The sequence below is a fragment of the Leucopleurus acutus genome (genome assembly GCF_964270905.1).
Source record: "Leucopleurus acutus genome assembly, chromosome: 10".
In the NCBI taxonomy this organism is placed as follows: Eukaryota; Metazoa; Chordata; class Mammalia; order Artiodactyla; family Delphinidae; genus Leucopleurus; species Leucopleurus acutus.
In genome coordinates this window covers 28,658,908-28,678,560 of record NC_139153.1, presented here as the reverse complement: position 1 = coordinate 28,678,560, position 19,653 = coordinate 28,658,908, and the positions used below count along the sequence as shown (strand labels likewise).

The window sequence follows — 19,653 nt, the reverse complement described above, 5'->3', positions numbered from 1 at the left end:
CGCCTTTACCCGCCCCTTCCCCGCTCGCAAACATGCCTTCTTCCTTCCCCGGGCCCTGGAAGGAGCTGCCTGCCTGAAGCCCGGAGACGCAGCGCCGCGCTCAGCCCCGCCGCCGCCCGCCGGCTCTCGGGCTGCGCTGCCGACTCAAGTTGGGGATCCTCGGCTGCTCGCCGCCGCCGCCTGCGGTCCCTGCCTACCCCGGGCCCCAGGCATCACTGCCGCCCGCCGACTCCTCGCCCTGCCCGCTCGGCTCGCTCCTTTTTGAACGGAAAGCAGCCCTTCTCCGCCGAGGATCGTCCCCAGCGTGGCTCCGCGTTCTCGGTCACTTTTTGAGATTTTCCGGGGGGCGCTCGGCGGCTTCCCGGATTCCAGGGGGACTCGGTCCGCTGAGCGCGGGGGCCCAGTAGAGCGGACTAGCAAGGGAAGAGCCCGGGCTTAGCGAAGGCTTACAACGAGGCAAGAACTTATTCAACAAGTTTACCCCCCCTGCTTTCTTCTTTTCGATGTGCGTTTTCGGACATGCGGAGGTTACTGGAACCGTGTTGGTGGATTTTGTTCCTGAAAATCACCAGTTCCGTGCTCCATTATGTCGTGTGCTTCCCCGGTGAGTGCCGGCCGCCGAGGAGACGCGGCCCTGGGCAGCGCGCGCGGGGGATGCGGAGTTGCCGCCGGGGCATGGAGCTCGGGTGCCCGTCCCGGAGACCCCGGAGAGGGTGGAGGAGGGTCGACGCCCGCGGAGGAGAGAGGGAGCCGCTCCGCTGGTTCTGGCGGCGTAATTAGGGAGGCTGGTGGTTGGGCACGGTGGAAGCAGGGGCTGGCCGGGGAGGGGGACAGGGGCCGCAGGAGTCTGTCTCTCGCTCGGGTTTAGGGGGCCCGGGGGAGTCGGAGTCAGGAGAAAAGACTCGTTCTGTTGACCCGCCGCTGTTCGGGAGAGCTAGCGCTCTGGGACTGTTGGGGAGATTGGGGCCATGGGGAGTATGTCTCTGTGGGTTTGGGGGGCCCAGGGTGCGTCCCTCGCTCAGGCGAGGGTTGAAGGGGCTCAGAAGGGGGGGACTTGATTTGCTGCTCCCCGACTCTTTGGAGAGGCTAGTGTTCGGGGAATGGAAGCTGGAGGCTGGCCGTGGCGGACTGGGGATGTTGGAAGCAGCCTGCGTTCTGGTCTCGGGGGTCAGGGACGACCCTGGCTCGGGGCGGGGGCACGGGCTGAGCTTCGGTGCCGGCGCGATGGAGCCTTCCTGGGCGCGGGGGCCTGGGAGCGGTGGGAGGGCAGGGAGCAGGCGGTTTAGGGAGATTCGTGGCTCCCCCAGCCCGGGCCCGCGGCCCCTTTATCCCCCAACTCTGCTTGGCTGGGCTGCTCGGGTCTGGGCGCGGGGGGGCGGGCGGGTCGGCAACTGAATTGCTGTTCGTGCCGGGGCGGATTTTTTTCTGTCTCGCGCCTTGCCTACCTTCATCTTTACCCTTTTGCAGGCTGTTCGCGGCTGGCAGACCCAGACCCGCTCCTTTCTGGTCGGGTTAAGACAGGAAAAGTATTGGTCATTGATGAAGATAATAAATCACCGCACGTAGCGGTGTGCGGCTCGGCGACCCTCCACTTCCAGCCCTCCACCGGCCGACCCCCCCACCTCCTCTTTCCACTAGGGGAGGGCAGAAGCCAGCTGTCTCCCTCTTTCCTCTTGTAGCCTCCCCTTTCCCCCCAGGCTGCATCCCTGAGCTCCCTTCGGTCTGTCCAGCCCCCTCCCCCAGGTGGAGGCCTTGTCCTGTGCCCTTAGTCGGGGAAGGGGTGGGAAGAAGGGAGCGATTCGTTTTTCATCCTTTGCTCTCCTAAGGACAGGGGAACCCCCCCCCCCCCCCGCTTTTCTGCCTTCTCATCCACCAGCTCCTGGATATTCGGAGGAGGGTGTTATCCAGAAAAAAAGGAACCTGCCTCCCGATGTTTCTGCTCCCCCTTGTCATAACCGCCTGTCCCCGGGTGGCCCGAGCGCACGGTTTTGGTGCACCGGCTCCCCCACCTCCGTCGTGCGCCCTGGCTGAGGTCGCGGGCGCTCTTGCTGCCCTCGGGGACTGGCAGCGAGTTTCCCCTTTGCAGGCACGGGGGTGGCCTCGAGAAGCAGAGAAGCAAAGCACTGTTTTTTCTTCGGGCACCTCGCATTTCCCTTTGGGCATTCTCCTGTCCCCGGAACCGCACGGAACTCCGGCCACAGCTCAGAACCCCAGCTCGGATGCCGAGCGAGGACGTGCGTTCACACTCACCCGAGGCCTGGGGTTTGCTCACCAGGGTCCTGCCTCCACTGGGACCCGGGGGCGGTGTGAACATTTACCCTTAAACATCCCCCCTGCTTCCCCAGTGCTCAGTATTTGTGTTAATCATTGAGCTTCCTAGACTTTTTTCTGTGTCGTGGACTTGCCGTCTGAGTGGGCTCAGGTGCACACTGGGGTTGAACTTCTTAAGGGTCACGTTTTAATAGGGGTGAGTGGGAGGCAGCAGGGGAGCAGCCTTGCGAAATACGGGGAATTTCTAATTCCACTTCTGGCCTTCTCCTTACACTTGGGTGTGCAGTCAGTGGGCCAAGCCGCGATTTCTTTTTTCTGATGTCTGAGGAAGCCTTGAAATCCAAAATGGGACCCCAGTGATGCCGCCTGCGTCGGGCTGGGACAGTTTTCGTCTTCCACATTTTCTATGCGTGCTCACGCTACGAGGTAAATAAATAGCCCATTCCGTGGTTCGGGAGCCGTAGGGTGTCGGAAAGGGAAGGGGCAGTAGTGCGAGGCGCGGGGAAGGAGGGCTGTGGTTTGGGAAAGTGCGCCCGGAGAGGGTACAGCAGCAGCCTTTGCAACCAAAGTTAAAATGTCAAGAGCCGTAGACGTCTGCTTTCCATTTTCCAAAACTGCTGCGACGCTGCTGGACCTCAGGGGGCGCCCCCGAGCCACTCGTCAGGCTCCCGCCACCTCCACCCGCCTAGGTGCCGTGGGGCCGCGGTGGGATGAGGCTGGGGCTGGAGGCTGGGCCGCTGCAGATGCGCCTGGGAGCGGAGAGGCGGCCTCAGCTCCACCCTGGTGCTCCTGGGCGGCTCTCAACCGGTGGGGACCCGAGTTCTCTTTGGGACGCCCCTTCTTGCCAGGCCTGACCTGAGAAGGCTTTACCTGCTTGACACGAGGGATAAAGATGATTCTGCTGTTGGATTAGAGTCCTCCTTGTGACATCTTCACCAAAATCCCTTGTTGGTTATTTTGTTTGTTTCCTCTCAGAATTGTGCGAACTTTTCTGATACATTTGTTCTCAGCTCCTGTGAAAGATAGAGGGTAACTTTAATTTGGGAGGGTTTTGGAAACATTGCCCTGGCCTGAGTCTTTCCCCAGAGGATGGGAAGCAGTGGCTTTTAGTCTCTCAACGGCAGTATGGCAGGTGTGTGTCGCCATTAATGTTTCAACTGATGTTTCCATTTTCCAGAGCACAATTGTTATCAACATGATGTAGTGCATAGGACGTTGTTTTCTGACATCTAAAAAAAATACTCTATTATGGAAAAACTTACGAAAATGGAAAAATATAATGGGACCCTGTGAACCCCCTACTCAGCTGTAACAGTTACAACTCAATTTTCCCTCTTCCTTTACCCACCCCATCCTCCCCAACACCTCATTATTTTAAAGCAAATCTTACACACAGTTCATTTAAGCATTTGGTGTATATATCTCCATTGAGAATTTAAGTGCCTCCAACAGCAAATAAATTATGTTATTTGGAAGGGTTAACATTTTACATTTTTAAGCTATTCAGCGGAAACTTAATTTTTTTTTTTTAATTGACTTCTCTTTCTGCCCTCAGAGTTGAAACCCTTCTCTTTGATTCTGATATGTTTTGTACAGTAATTACATTACATCTAGGAGGCTGATGTTGGAAACATTTCAGATGGGTAAGCTGTGCTGTGTACCTTGGATGTGTCAGAATCAGAGGATCCATGATTGATGTCCTGCGAATCTCCCGCTGAGCTGTCTCTTGGTGTATTTGCATGTACATGCTTTAGTCCTGGTGGACAGCCTCTATGGACTTATTAGAAAAATGCAAAAGTAACATTTGTAAGTCAGCAGTCTTACTCTTCAGGGATGCGGTGAGAAACCATGCCTCCCCCCCCACAGCCCCTTCCCCGAAGTGTCTTATTTGAAAATGAAGGATCTTTATCCAGTCTTGAAACTTGGTTCCCTCTAATGCAGTCATGGAATAAAATTTTCAATGTTTCCTTCTAAACAGTGTTCATATTACAGAGTTGATGAAGAATATTAGTACAAATAGGCATGACAGGACCTTTTGGAAGTAGGGAAGTTGCTGTTGCCACAGGCAGAATGGCTATTGGAAAGGTTGGCTGAAATGAGAGAAAGAACTAAACAGTTGTGAAGCTCTGGGCATCTCCCCTTAATCATGGACCTGTTTTCACAGAATAAAAGATAACATTGTTTAAATGAGGCAGTATGGGGAATGCTGTTGATTTAACACAGCAAAATAAAACAAAAACCCTTTCTGATGCATCTTTCTATTCTGAAAAACTCCCAAGTTAATGTAGTATAATCAGTTACATATCACTGCACTAATTGAAATGAACTTTCTTGCTTTTTATGAAAGAGCATTTAAAATGCCCCAGAACAATTATTATTATCCCCTTCTACTTCCTTACCCCTCCCTCATTTTCCTGGAAACTTCTTGACCAAAAGGACAGTCTGGACACATTAGCCATACCTAGGTGAGGAAAGCAATTAAGTGTTGCTGGTGCTTTGTTGCTTTACCTCTTTCCTTTTATGGTGAAAGTTTTTTTTTTTTTTTTTTTAAATCTGAATATACCTTCAGCATTCTACTCACAGCATGCAGGACAATGCAATGTCATTCCTAAGCAGGATAAAGTTGTAACATAGGTGTGCATTCTGAGTTGCAAGAATGAAAAAAAGTTGTGATTAACACTTTAATTCTAGGGCATATCTTTCATGTAGTCACATTTCATAAATCAGACTTTATGGGAGAAATTCAAAGCATCTTAAGTTATCTCAAAAGTGATAAAAGTGCTTGAATCCCCCAGTAAGCTCTTGGTGGGCTTTGGTTATAGGTTGACCATTATCAGGTGAGGGGTGGTAATGAGCGAAGCTGCGTTTTTGGCTGGCTGTGTAAAAAATAAAAGGTCTGTGTATCTAACAATATAAAGGAAGCCAAGGAGATGTGCCCTGCCTCCACATTTAGTTCTCCGTCTGAGCTTGATCTGGGCAAAGCTGGTAGCTACTGAGGGAGGGGCTCAGGAAAGTGAGGATGTTCTTCTGAGAATAGCCTGCCCCCAACAGGCGGTGAGAGCTGCTTGTGGAATTCCCTGGGCTGTTACTGAATTTGAACCAGAATGAGGTTACCTTGGTACGCATTAGGCCCTCAGTAAGTATTCCCAAATGATTAAACGATCCCATACCTTTGTTTGCCTGTCTGAGAAATGGAAGTGACCATCTTGCTTGTAAAAGACCCAGTTCCAGAACTATGGCAGTGTTGTGTGCACTCACAAGAGCAAATGCCCACCTGTAAAAAAAAGTTCTCTGTTACTGACTTTGCTTTGACTTTTTTTTTTTTTTCTCGGTACGCGGGCCTCTCACTGTTGTGGCCTCTCCCGTTGCAGAGCACAGGCTCCGGATGCGCAGGCTCAGCGGCCATGGCTCACGGGCCCAGCCGCTCCGCGGCATGCGGGATCCTCCCAGACCAGGACACGAACCCGTGTCCCTGCATCGGCAGGCGGACTCTCAACCACTGCGCCACCAGGGAAGCCCCTGACTTTTTATTTTTTATTTGTTTACGTGGAGTTCTAACCAAAAAAATCACTCCAAAAATGATGCATGTTTTTAAATACCATTTACCTCTCCTTGCTTTTTTCCTACAATTCCTTTTTGTCTCAAATTTTTAAGACAAAGAAATTGTTAACGTCTCTTAAAAAAAAAGATTGGAAGTAATGTAGGTGAATTTCATTTTCAGAAAAGCCTGTGATGATTGAAATATATAACAGATAAGTTTGTGGGTTTTTCCTATTATGAGAAGGACTGTGAGGTTTATCAGCGATGGCTGTGCAAGATCGCTTGAGGTAGCTAGAGGGCTTCATGAGCAGTTGTCTCCTTCTATAGGGACACCTATAATTGGAGGGGCTATTTCATCTGGTATGACTTGTAGCAAAATGTTTGGTGTTTTGACAGAAAAAATATATGATCTTTGTGAGTTGGCTTGCCAGGCCTATGCAGTCTCAAAATTTTTATGACTACAGCACTTGATATGATGATTAAAAAAAAAAAAACATTGTAAAAAGTGCTCTTAGGGCTGGGTCGGGGAATGTCAGTCAGCTAACCAGGTTCCAGATGTGCCCGGTTTCTCTTTGCGGAGCCCCCTTAACTGAATTGGGTGGTGTTCCTGCTGCTTTTGGGGTGGAGGATGGAAGGCAACTTCTCCACTGAAGGAGAATCACTGTACTATTTTATCTGCATATGAAAAGGAGAGATCTTTTAGGAGCCTAGAACTTGTTAATACTTTTTATTTCCTTTCTGAGCCAGGTAGCTATGGGAAGTTGTTTAAAATATATCGGAATATCATCTCAAGCCAATCGGCCTCTGCCATTACTAGCTGTGCTGCTTTAGACAAGTTACTTAACTTCTCTGTGCCTCACTTTTTTGCCCTCTCTTTCTCTGCAAAATGGCATAGTGATAGGACCCTGACTCCTAAGGTCTTTGTGAGGCTTGAATGAGAATGCATGCTAAAGGACTTAGCACAGTGCGTGGTAAATAGTAAGTGCTCAATAAATTAACCATTTTTTGTGTGTGTTAAAGAGATTTGGGTAGGAGTATAGAGAAAGAAGAAAATTGAACTGAAAAAGACAATTATATGTAAAAACAAAAACATTTTGAAAAAATTTATATAAACTTGCGTGATGATTTTTGTGCCTGGATTTGCTCTTGAGGGCGAGGGAGGCTGGCATGAGGGCATCCCACGTATAATTAGTAAAATGGTTACATTCTGAGGTTTAAAGAAATGAGAAAACCTCCATGAAGTCTGAGATAACCTCCTTGCTCACATCGCAAAGGAGGCTCCTCTTTCCCTGCTTAAAAGGTGATAAATGTTTTCTGCAGGCTTAAAATGTACCATGCAAGATCCCTGTGTGGTGTTATCCTCTGTAGAAAGAGCTGCTTGGTCCTGCACCCTGGAATGCCCATCCCCCTTGTAAGGCCTACTGTGCTGTGTGGTAACCAAGGAGAATGGGTCTACCTTTGACTGTCATTTCTGGGTTTTAATTGTGTGCCACTAATGGGAAGCAAACAGTAGTCTTTGGGTGTTGCTTTTATTTTGTACTTGCGTGACACTTGAACACACGTATGCCCTTGTCTCCATGTCTTCATGGATTCAGACCTGCAGAGTATACAAGAGAGAACCACACACTGTGCATGCAAAGCTCCTGCCCTCTAATCAGTTTTTTTGCAGACTGAAATCAGCATGATGGTTTTTTGACCAAACAACAAAATATGATTTTAAACTACTCGACTTAGCTATTTTGGGGATGTAGCAAAGTGACACAGTTGGCTGCCGAAATCTAGCAACTAAAAAAGAAGCAATGAAAGCATAGTTCATGGAATATGTAACACTTCCATGTAAGAAAATAGGACAACTGCTCTTATTTTTGGGTCTGTGATACTATTTTCTTAACAAGGAGAGGGAAGCAGGTTGTCAGTTGATACTGCAGTGGGTATACTTTTGAGGAATTCATATGAGGTATTAGATGAATCCAAGAGGTGTTTGAATTCTGACACCACTGCAGCCACATGAATTCCACAGTGCACTTAAATCAGATAAACTCATCAGTTCGGAATAATTTGGCTACGAGACACAGCCATTAGCCATTTACCAGACATAAAAGCATAGTCCAGATTAGTGAGGAAATGTCATTGACTTTTCAAGAGTCAAGTTAGTCACGAATCATCAGTAGGATTCATTTACAACGCGATGGTTATTTATAAAAAGTGAGTTCTGTTCGTTTTTTAAAATATATCATTTTTCCTAAAGTGTTTGAATTCAGTGAGTGTGGAGGTTAAGAGCCATAGTCTTGGCCTTGGCTATGTCACTGGGTAGCTGTCATGTCACTATGTCACTGGGCAAATTCCTCAACATCCTGTGGAAGTGGGGTTGGGTAGTAGTGGGGGTCTGGGAGACCTCAGAGGTCCAGGATGAAATTCTTGATCTGTTGTAGCAGTATTATGTTGAGCAAACGGGCCTCATTTTTTGAATCTCTAAAATGGGAACAATGGCTATAACAGCCCATACTCACCAAGCACTTGCCATGATCTAGCTGCTGTGTCTGAGCTTCTTATATGCCTTTAATCCTCTCTGGAAGAAACCGTGAGTATCCTTACTTTAGGATGAGGATGAGGAAACTAAACGCAAAAGGAGATTGTCACTTGTTCAAGGTCACCTTTGTTGGGGGGGGTACGTAAAATATGTCTCTCTAGTTGTCTCTTAGAATTATTTTGAGTCAGGGACTTCCCTGGTGGTGCAGTGGTTAAGAATCTGCCTGCCAGTGCGGGGGACACAGGTTCGATCCCTGGTCTGGGAAGATCCCACATTCCGAGGAGCAGCTAAGTCCGTGCACCACAACTACTGAGCCTGCGCTCTAGAGCCTGCGAGCCACAACTACTCTGAGCCCGCGTGCCTAGAGCCCGTGCTCCGCAACAAGAGAAGCCACCGCAGTGAGAAGCCCGTGCACCGCAACAAAGAGTAGTCCCCGCTCGCCGGGAAAGCCCGCGCGAAGCAAGGAAGACCCAACGCGTACAAACATAACTAACTAAATAAATAAATAAATGGAAAAAAATAATTTCGAGTCAGAATGGTTGCTGTTCATTTGGAAGATGTTTTTCCTAATTGCACAGGAAGGCCCAGACAGACCCAGCCGTTTGTATTTGACACCGCTATTCCCGTATAAGCAAGTACCATAAACACTGGGTGAAATAAAGGTGTTTTCCTGTATTTGCTACAATTAAGTAAGGAAGTAAGGCAATTACTACAGGATTTTATTTGGTTACATTGAAGAGATGACCTTTCTGCCAATTAGTTTAGTTTCTGAATAAGCTGATAATAACTGAATAGAGTGAGTTTGCTGGTGGTGAGTTTTTCTGAATCCTCTTCAAAAAGATCTAAATTGATTTAGTTTATAATTTGAGAACTTTCGTTTGGGGCGTTGAATATGATGGTTATGTTATAATAATGGGGTATTATTATCATCCCATGTATCATTTGAGTGTGGCCTGCAGGCTCTGAATTACGACTTCAGGAAAATGTCTAAGAGAGTTGTGCTTGGCACGAGATGGTTTTGGGTTTTGGATTTTTTCTCTGGAGTTTAGAACTAGCTATGGAAGCCCGCCAAGCCAGCTGTGGGATCGGGGCAAGACCCTCAGTTTCTTTGGGGTTGTTTTCCTCACCCTTAACTAAATGGCTTCTAAAATTCTTCTGGAATTTTTAGGGATTGTTGATTACACACTGGGTGGTTTGGGAGGTTGTGGCCTTTCTGCAATACACAACTCAGATTCCCAGTCCGTATTATAATGTGATTTGTGAGGGGTCCTTCCGGTTAGCTTTACTCTGAGAGTTTGCTTTTTAAGGTGTTAAGAACCCTTTGATTATTTCTCAAACCCTGATGCACAATATCCCGGGCGAGTTAGCAAACAAGGTAGTGATTGGATCTTGGTTAATGAAATGCCTGTAAGCTATATATTTTTTTAAAACAGGAAACCTGATTTCTCCTGGAGTCCAGGTTGAAAAAAAGGAAAAAAGGAAGTTTGCTCATGCCAATGAAGTTATGCCTGGATTTTAAAACTATTGAATTTGATTTAGGATTGGGATGGTGGTGGCAGGATTCTTTGTCTAAAAAGAGATCCCCAAGGTAGTTCCTGAGCTTACCCTGGAAAAGAGGAATGGAGAAAGGACAGTCATTCGGGTTATTTGGATCTCTGCAGGGCACCTCTGGCCAGCACGTGCTCTGTTTGGCCATACTGTGTTGAAAAACAGTTGAATTAAAAAAGCGGGGCATTTCTCATTCATGTCATCCACAAGTGTATCCTGAATGCCTGCAGCGAGCCAGGCCCTGGGGAGACAGTGGTGACCAAAACGGATGGAGACTCCTGCCCTCATGGGGGCTTCTCATAAAAGTCTGGGCAACTCCTGGAAAATTGGAAGGTATAGCAACGTAGGGCGTGTGTCTTGCTGGGCAACAACAGTAAGCTGGAATTAAATAGTGGGCGCCCCTTGCGATGGGGCCCTAACCTGGGCTGCAGTGGTTATTTACAATTCTCAGCTGATCTCTGGAGGTGTTTGCCACCTGCATAGGTGATTTCTAGATTTCTACCTGAGGGACAGTTTTTTTTTTTCCTTTCTCTTTTTCTTTTTTTTGCTGTTGTTTGGGGTTTTGAGTGCCTGGATTGCTTGTGTGTATATGTGTATGTGTGCGCGTGTGCTAGCGCAACCAAGTGCATCACTGGCTGGTGAACTGGCGCCCTTCCTATGGGTCTGAAGTTCACCTCTCCTGTTGTGTTGTTTTTTTGGCTCTGCACATAGCCTGCTGCTTGGATACTTCATAATAATGTGGCAGGTTTACTGCTGATCTAAATTGCTGTTGGCTTGTTCAATTTTAAAAAGTTTCTCATTTAAGAACTAGTGCCCTTGGTCACTTTCTTGTCACCAAACTCCCCAAGAAGAGCATGATATGGGGGGTAAGAGACAGAAGGCCAGTGACCAATACAGTAGAATCTAGTAAATTAATATTGGAGATGTCACCTTAGTGGGTCCCTTGCCAAAGAGCTTAATTTTTTCATATAATCTCCCTGGTCTAATAATTTTTCGCATGTGACACATGTATGGATTTCTAATCTGTGTTGGAAATATCACGTATCTTAATTCATCCAACAACAACATAGAAAAACCTGAACTTTGGATGGAGTAGAGTGTCCAGCTTTTGGTATGGGCATTTGGAAGATTTGAGGAGGCAATTCCTTCACCCTAATTCCAGCACGTGTTCTTTAAGTAGTCATTATAATATACGGTACATCTGTGTGAATCGTTCGTGTATGACTCAGAGCCTAATTAGGCTCCATGCCCTTTGAGGGCAAGACCTCAGTCCTTCCACCTGCTGAATCCTCAGTATCTAGGTGGTGGTAGTCATTTTTGAGCACTGAGAGAATGAGCAGCTAATGCTCTCTAGAACACTTACAGGACATTTCCAAGACAGTAATAATATCATTGTATGTGTTTTCCAGAAATGTCACATTGCATTCTCTTAAGAGACATGATATCCAAGGTCAACATCTTTCTTAAGAGAACTCAGAGTTTATATATATTGTCATGGTGTTTGAAGTCCATCTTTAAAAACGGAGAAGCTAAATTTGTACTTTGTATTACTGGTCACCAGGGTATCTATTGCTGAAAATGATATATTCTAATTAGGGGTCAGATGTCTCATGGGGCAGCAGGGTTAGGTTTTGATGGTCACAAACCTTCTTTTTTTCTCTCTTGTGCAATAATTTAGGCTAAATTCTGTGAATCTGGTGTTCATTTGCATCAGAAATGACCTTGGCTGTAGGGTCATCCAGGAGAAGTAGGCGGTCTCACTTCTGCTTTGGTTGTCCTGGTGACAGTGACACCAGGTAGGTAGAGGGCAGCAGAACTTGCCTGAGCTGACTGTAGAGCGTGAAGATGAATGTTGATCTGTTGCCTGGTAATGGCTTTGGGTAGGTTGGTCTAGGAGAAGGGCTTGCCTGAACTGACCATTTGGGCTTGCTTGACAGGTATCGGTTCGACCATGTTGTCTAATGCCCTTGGTTAAACAGGTGTTAGCTGTGCATCATGTCAGTCCAAATGTGCTTAGGCATAAGTTAAGTTTTCTAGCGCACATCGCTACTCAGTGCCTGCCCTCTTTTATTCGTCTCCCAGCCAGTTATTTTCCCTTCCAAAACTAGTCATTTTCTCTGCTTACGTGTGTGCAGAGGCCACGTGTGGAGGGTGCGGAAAATCACTTGACAGTTTTAGGCATCAGCCCCTTATTTTCTCAATTGGTCAATTTGCGCAGAAACTGCTGAAATTATTTTATGTGATAGAGGGTGGGTGACTCTGGCATTAGAGTTCTTTCTGGACCTTTTTAGGATGTGCTTTTTAAAAGAAAAACGTCTCAGTTACTGCAGTGTATTAACTGATGTGACGGACCTGCTGGTTCCCGAGGTTTGTGTCTTCACTCGAGATGCTGAGTCGAGGGAAAATTGATTTCTGGAGAAGCTAGGGGAACTGTAAGCACTCTGACCAGATAAACAAAGCAGTCTGTGGAAATAACTCTCAGATGCCTAGGGACCTTTAACAGGGTTTTGAGGAAAAGAGACTTAAGATGCGTGGATTCAGATGAAAGAGGCCAGTGGCAAATGCATGTTTTTGGAATTGCACAGATCTGTCAGTCAAGTTAACTGGCTCAAGTTAGTGAATCTGAGCTTTGTCCTGTACTAACTTGGGTCTGTACCTACTTGACTGTTTTTCTCATCCGTAGAATGGGAGTTTCAATATCCCAGAGTCCTTGCGAACCTGGATGAGATCCTGTGCGCAAAGCACCAGGAAAGCGTTAGGCGCATAGGACGGTATAAATGGTACCTGTTTTTAATAGCTGTTGCTTAAGATTTATGAAAGAAGTGCTTGCATAACTATGCCCTCAGTTAACACCATGCAACCCTAAGAAAAGGTGGGAGGGCTGGAACTCGGGGGAGAGCAGAGATCCCACAGTTAATGAAGTAGTGGGATCAGAATTTGAATTTGGCTTTCTGGATGATATCATGTTCCTTCTCTGCTGGCAGAGTAGGTGGTGGATGAATTAAGGCACACATGACCACTCAGGAACATTGTCTGTTGACGGAGATGTATTAAAAGGTCTCATTAGGTTTTAATTTTCCCTAAATACCCGCTGCCTGAAGAAACAGCCTTAGGTTACCCTTGGTATTCTCATTACTGAAATTATCTGTGTGGGTAAGATGTACATGCCTTGCTGTATCTCTCTGTTAATGTGGGACCCTTCACATGCTCTGCATGTGTGCAGATAGAAACATTCAGTGACAGTCTGTAGCATGTGTGTTTGTATTCTTCTTGCCCCTGTGTTCTTTTGCAGTTTTTCTACACAGGGATTGCAGTTGACACATGAGGCCCTTCATCTTTACCCATAGCCATGGCAGACATTGCTAGTTGATCACAGAACTCTTTCCTGCTAAGGCCTGCCCGAACTGGGGTTTAGAATCCTTTGTAAGAGTTGGCCTGGGAGAGGACTTTTATGCCATCCCTGTGCTATACTGAGACATGTCAGTCAACCTGTGAAAATAATGTTTGGACAGGCATATCCAAGGGGCTTTTATATCCTTGCAAATAGGTTTGCTGCTATACAGGCAATTTTTAAGCCATACAGCTATTTTGAAATTGACCTGAAACAGCAGGTATCAATAGCAAGTACCTGTGCAAAGGCTTCCTGATGCATGAAATTGATTTGGGCTCATACTTGACTCACATTCATTTATTCAGGGGGAAAAATGTCCAGTCTCTTGATGGTGGTTACATCGTGTTCTAATGGGTAAGCTTTACTAATGGAGGTTTAGGGATCTAAACTTAGTTGCTTATTTTTTCATTTCTTCAAAGCCCAGAGGTTTTGCATCAGATGATGGCTCTTTTAGGACTGTTTATATTCCAAAGTGACACCTTTTTGAATTCCTAGCTATTTAAGTAAGTGTTACATATGGGCTTGGTAAACAACAGTTTTCAAAACTGTGACTGACTAAATGGCCCTTTCCCCCTGTTGTTTATACCTGGTAAAGTATCTTGTGTTTACTCTGAATACATTCGTTGTTACCTTTAGGGTAGCTTGTTTCTCAAAATTTGAGCGGTCCTCTGATCAGTATTATGTTTGATAAGGAAATTGGAGAGCAGGGATGAAAGGCAAAAGAAATTCTTTCGTGAAGCTGACATCAGATAAATTTGTGGTGTTGGTAATATACCAAGTACTTGGATGACATCAAGTGAGCCCATATTTGTTTCCTGGGTGTGGATTTCCCCCCTAAAAGTCCCTTCTAATGTTGGGCCTTAGCTAATTTACTGTGAAATATCTGTAGAGCTGTGCTGTCCAGTATGGGAGCCCCCAGCCACATGTGGCCATTGAGCGCTTGACATGTGACTTGTCCAAATTGAGATGTGTTTTCAGTGTAAAATACACACTGGATTTCCAGGACATATGGAACAAGTATGTAAAATATCTCATTAAAATTTTACATTGTCTACTGAAATGATGTTTTAGATACATAGGGTTAAGTGGACTCTATTAAGAGTAATATCACCTGTTTCTTTTTGCTGTTTCATGTGACTGTCATAACATTTAAAGTTATATATGTGGCTCCCATTCGTGGCTTGCACTGTATTTTTATCGGATAGCGCCGGTTTAGGGGGCTCCTTCAGACCTTACCTGACCTTTCACGAGAACATTTCATAACTGCAGTCCCCTGTGTGACAGCGATCACGTTTTCCATCCCTGCCCCTTGAAAACACAGGACCAGGAGAGACCCTTGTCATTGATGGAGAGAGTTGCCTTCTGGGAGGCACTGGCCCTAGGAAGCACTGGAGTCTGGGTGATATCAGGATAGAGATCTGTGGCTTTGTTTGCCCGTCTGTGAAACGGGGTAACAGTCCCTGCTCCACGAATTTGTTGAAGGAGTAAATGAGGTAAGACATGGAAGGCGTTTGGCACAGGCCTGGCAAATAGGAAGCACTTGAAAATAATAACCATTATTGTTTTAGCTCGTGAGTGGGCATTTAGCCGAGCTCCTGGCTTTGATTTCTCCCCATTCTGGTCCCAGTTGGTCATGCCTCGTGGGACCTGTGGAGGGTTGCAAACAGGCCTGCATGCTTTTAAGACACCAGCCTCTGCTGCCTAGGAAATCCAGGACTGCGTAGAATACCTTGAGCATTCTGATTGCTCTCTTGCTCAGCAATTCGAAAAGCAGCGGGGACCTTAGAGATCTTCGGAGATTGCCAGTGGCCTGCAGAAATGCCCTGACAAGACTGCTAATGGGCCGTAGCGCCCATGCCCTCCTGCCAGGTGGAAGAGGCCATAGAATCTTTCCTCACACAGTCTCCCAGGCCCGTGTACTTACGCTCCTGGGTATTTGGTTTTATTGCGGCCCAGGTTCCTGTTTCTGGCCAGTCTCATACCAGATCCAAGCACTGCACTCTGGGTTATTACCAGGAAGTTGTCCAAGCTTTGCCACAGCTGTGGATTTGTTGAGATGGGTCGGGGGCTTGTCTCTGCGTTAGTATAGTAGAGACACATCCAAAACGTCTCTAGAGGACGTTTGATTCCTTCCTACAACAGAATGTTAAAATGAAAGGCTCTTCTAAGTAGAGTAGATATTCTGTACTTGCCAACCTGCAGCTGAATTTGGACGTGGAAAATAGGGGGAATGTGAGAGACATAACACACTTCTATCAGGAAGCTCAGGTCCGCCTACAGGGGTTTCTAGCCAGGGTCCTGTGTATCAGTGCACATCTGCAGGCCAAGAACTTGGGCGAGGGTGGCCGCTGCTGGGGAGGGAAGCAGAGAGTTGGCTGGGAAAATCCATCCCTGTTTAATTGTTCTTCAGGTTCTGGATGGGGCTGCTTCCTTCCCAGGGAACGATTGGCAGCGTGGACACATACCCTTTGTTTGGTGCAGCCGATAAGAATCTGGGTTTCAGTTTTAAGTTCTTTTATGAGGGATAAACAAGGATGTTGAAGTCTTCAAGTTACGGTGTTGAAGGAGTGTCAGTGGGTCCTCAGGCCCCGCCCTGAGCCTGCCTTGGAAACCCAGGGGAGGGGTGATGAGAGCAGCTGTGTGTGCCCACGTGGGAAGGGGAAGAAAAGGAGCTCCCTGAGGACTTTCTCATTCTCTTTGGCAGAGCCAGATTCCAGAGTGACTCTTAAAGGAAAATAGTCCTCCAGACCTTTCTGTCCACACAGAGTTTTAGTATTTCTCTTGAGTTACCAAGGCAAATCCCTTTTTAGGGATGGTGTGATCGCCTGTGTCTGCTGCTACTGACAGCTGCCCCCCCTTCATGTCCTTTCACGAGGTCTGGGAACTTTATTCCTTGGTAGTGTTTCCTGCTCCAAGCCCTGATTTCTACAGGACTTGTTCACAGATGAACACCTCTGTGCCCAGCCAGTCTGGCAGGGAAGAGGGAGGGTGTCTGGAAATTCTGCTGTTACTCCTTCTGCAGGTGTGTCGCACTGTGGCGTGGCCACTGATGGAGCACCTGCTATAAGCGTGGTGGGCCTCTTGCTAGGGGCTGGACACACCTTATCTGAAATTCATCCTTGTGCTTCCCAGGTGAGCACGTGGAAGTTTTGCTTAATTAAGCAACTTACCCAGCATCAGATACTTTTGAAAGTGGTGGACCCAGACTTCTGACTCCAAAGCCATCCATCTTTTACCTAACAACATGGTACTTCTATTCATACATAGATGAATGTGCCGGCTTGGTACATCTTGTGAATTGCACTTACTGGATTGAACTCTGGGTACTTTAAGACTGATAGCCGGGTTCTGAGAAGGGGAAAGTCCAGGTGATTGAAGATTGAAGGCCAAATTGGACAGATGTCTAAATTCTTTCATACTTGGCCACTGTACGGGATCAAGGCTTTGTATGTGTTCTGACATAAGGTTGATGAAACGCTAGAGTGCATTTTAAACTCAGTAAATGATACGTGTGTTAACAGCAGTAAGGGAAAAAAAGCCTCACTGGGTAAGTGTATTTTCTTCCTGTGGTCAAGAATAAAGTAAAGGGAGTTAAAAGATTATTATTTTCTTTTGGCTGCAGAAACCTTTTGGGAGCTCTTGGTAAGTTACCTTGGGTAACAGGATATAATTATACCTTTCGTCTGTAGAGGGCATGTTTGCAAGCTAGTGTGTGATTTGTACTGGTTTCTGGAGGTTTCCGAGTAGTTACAGAGAAGTAATGTCTTTGATGGAGGGAAAATATTTGTGCTTCCTTCATTGCTGTCTTAGCCCCTGTGCCGGGCAAACCCACGTTCTCGCACTCTGATTTCTCCAAGGCTTCGGGCTTGGTCTGCTCACGTGTTTCTGTCCATGATATTTTGGGCACTGTCTATAGCCAAGGAAGCCATCATGTAGTCGGGGAGTAATTCTTAACTTTTCCTTCTTGGTGGTGGGTACACTGGAAGGCCGAATAGGCGGACACTGTGAATAATGAACTCGTCTCACTGAGTTCTCTGCCAGTTCTGTCCTAAAGGAGCTGTTATAAATCTGGAGTCGTCAGTTCCCGAGAGAAAGTCGCCAAGGTTTGTTTTCCTTCTTTCTTTCTTGGCACACCTGTTAATTAGTTCCAGACACTAGCTAATCAGACGGCAAGCATGAAAGCTCAGGGGTGAGAAGGAGGGTCACATCAGCTTTGTCTCTAAAGCCCTTGTTTTAATAGAAAGGGTTTGCAGCCTCCTTTTTCCTCTGCTCCCTGATTCTGTGTTTGAGTCATTTCTGAGTGCAGGCTGTGCACAGCTGTGGGGCTTTTTGTCGGCTGTGATGTGAGACTTGTGCTTAGCAGTTTGGGAGCATGTGGCCACAAGAATGTGAGAGAGCAGTGAAGAATGCAAAGAGTAAACGAGAGCACCCAGAATTGCTTCTTTATTTTGGTGGTTGCTATATCCTTATCTTTTTGACCGGGAATGCTGAATATATAATATATTCATGTATATTACAGTATGGCAATGGTAAGAATGACAAGGGTAGCAATAGGATTGGGCAAAGTGGTAAGTTTTTTTTAATGCATTATTTCTCATCACCCTGGAATGACTCTGAGATAGTTACTCCTTCTCTAGTGGGGCAGAGAGACAGTAAGAGATTGAACCGTTTGGCCAAGACAGCGAACACAGCTAGGGAGTAGCCTAATTTGAACCCAGGGAGCCTTTGCTAATGTTTGACAAGAATGGGATCAGTGTTGAATTTAACCATGTCTTGGGTGAAACCATTGACTTTTGGACTTTACTTTTCCGGTCCATAGATACAGAAATGAAGGCCTGAGCTGTCCAGTGGGACGTTATGTTTTTTTTTTAAACTTCAAAAGGTATCCTCGGGCTTCCCTGGTGCCGCAGTGGTTGAGAGTCCGCCTGCCGATGCAGGGGACACGGGTTCGTGCCCCGGTCCGGGATGATCCCACATGCCGCGGAGCGGCTGCGCCCGTGAGCCATGGCCGCTGAGCCTGTGCGTCCGGAGCCTGTGCTCCGCAAAGGGAGAGGCTGCAACAGTGATAGGCCCGCGTACCGCAAAAAAAAAAAAAAAAGGTATCCTCTTGCGTGTTATTGCAAGGCAAGTCATGGGTTCAAGTCAAATATTAGTGGAAACTTTACACGTATAGCACTTTGCTTGGTGTTATGCAGGTTCTAAAAATGTGTGCAAATTGGGGAAATAAAATGAAGGCCCCCAAAACTATATAATAAAATGCTGAAATACTGATTCAGTCCCTTAGTGTTCAGGAGCAATAGACTAAGGGGAAAGGTACCTTCCTGAGAGTAGGTGTTCTATAAACCTTTGAAAGCCTGGCTCATATCTTCTACGTGCCCAGGGAACTAGTGAGCAGAGGCAGTAGTGAACGGGTGAAGATGGTTTACCATGGGCAAAGCCATGCAGTTCTGGGGCTTGGACCCATGTCCGCCTTGTATCTTAGCTGCTTCCTTATGGCATAAAGCCATTAGTGACTGTCGGCTTACAGGTGGACACTGCTGAGATTTGAGAGGCTCCCGGTGTTGGAGACATTGGCCCCTGAATGCCAGACAGAGGCATTTGGGTTTGATTTTGTTGTCTGGAGACCGTAAAGTAGCACAGGGAAAGGCTGAATGACTTTCTCATGGTGGTCTTGTATACTGAGTCTGTAGTGTCTTCTTGCTTTGTCATGGACTAGCTTTGTGTCTTTTGCTCATCTGTGAGGTGGAATAACGATTGCTATCTCATAGAGTTGATGTCAAAATTAAATGAGGATATAATTAAGGCTCTGGTCCCTAGCAAGCACATGGCTGTTGTTATTATTATTCTGCTCTTGTTTTTGCCTGCCCAGCATCTCTTTACCATTTTTTTTTTTTTCCCCTACTCTTTGGGTATTGATCCCTCCTCCATTGTCTTGATGGGACCTTCTGCTAATCAACAGGCTCTGTCTACCCCGATTTGAGGTCCAAAACCCAGGCTGGGCCAGTCGTACCTTCTCTCCCTGGAATTGGAGGCTTGAGGCAAGTGACATGAAGACATCTTTCTCAGTTCCTGCTGCCTGAATCCCCCGAGCTGCTCTGATCCTTCCCTTTCAGAAGCTGGATTCTTTGGTGGTTGATTGGATTCTCTGAGATGTCCAGGATCCTTTCAATACATTCTTTTTCTGCTTATGTTAACCAAGGGTTGATACGGGTCATTTTCAATCAAAGGGCACCAGCATTAGCTGGAAGTACATCAAAGGGAAGGTAACTAGGTGTATCGAGAAGGACAGGGACTGTCTCCCCTGCCTGCCAAAAATAGTCCTTTCATAATGGTTTTATTCCTCCGTTTGGTTTTTCGAGTTCATTCATTTTGA

The 19,653-nt window shown here is 46.7% G+C and overlaps 1 protein-coding gene across 2 annotated transcripts in view; it reads left to right on the top strand.

The window, feature by feature from the left end:
- Positions 1-231: 231 nt before the first annotated feature.
- The window catches only part of PTPRG (protein tyrosine phosphatase receptor type G), a 736,510-nt gene continuing 717,088 nt past the window's right edge, over positions 232-19,653 (top strand). For both annotated transcript variants that reach the window (XM_082848957.1, XM_082848956.1), the window contains exon 1: positions 232-604. In XM_082848957.1, coding sequence (XP_082705083.1) covers positions 520-604 — 85 coding nt within the window. In that variant the 5' untranslated portion in view covers positions 232-519. The remainder of the gene's footprint in view (positions 605-19,653) is intronic.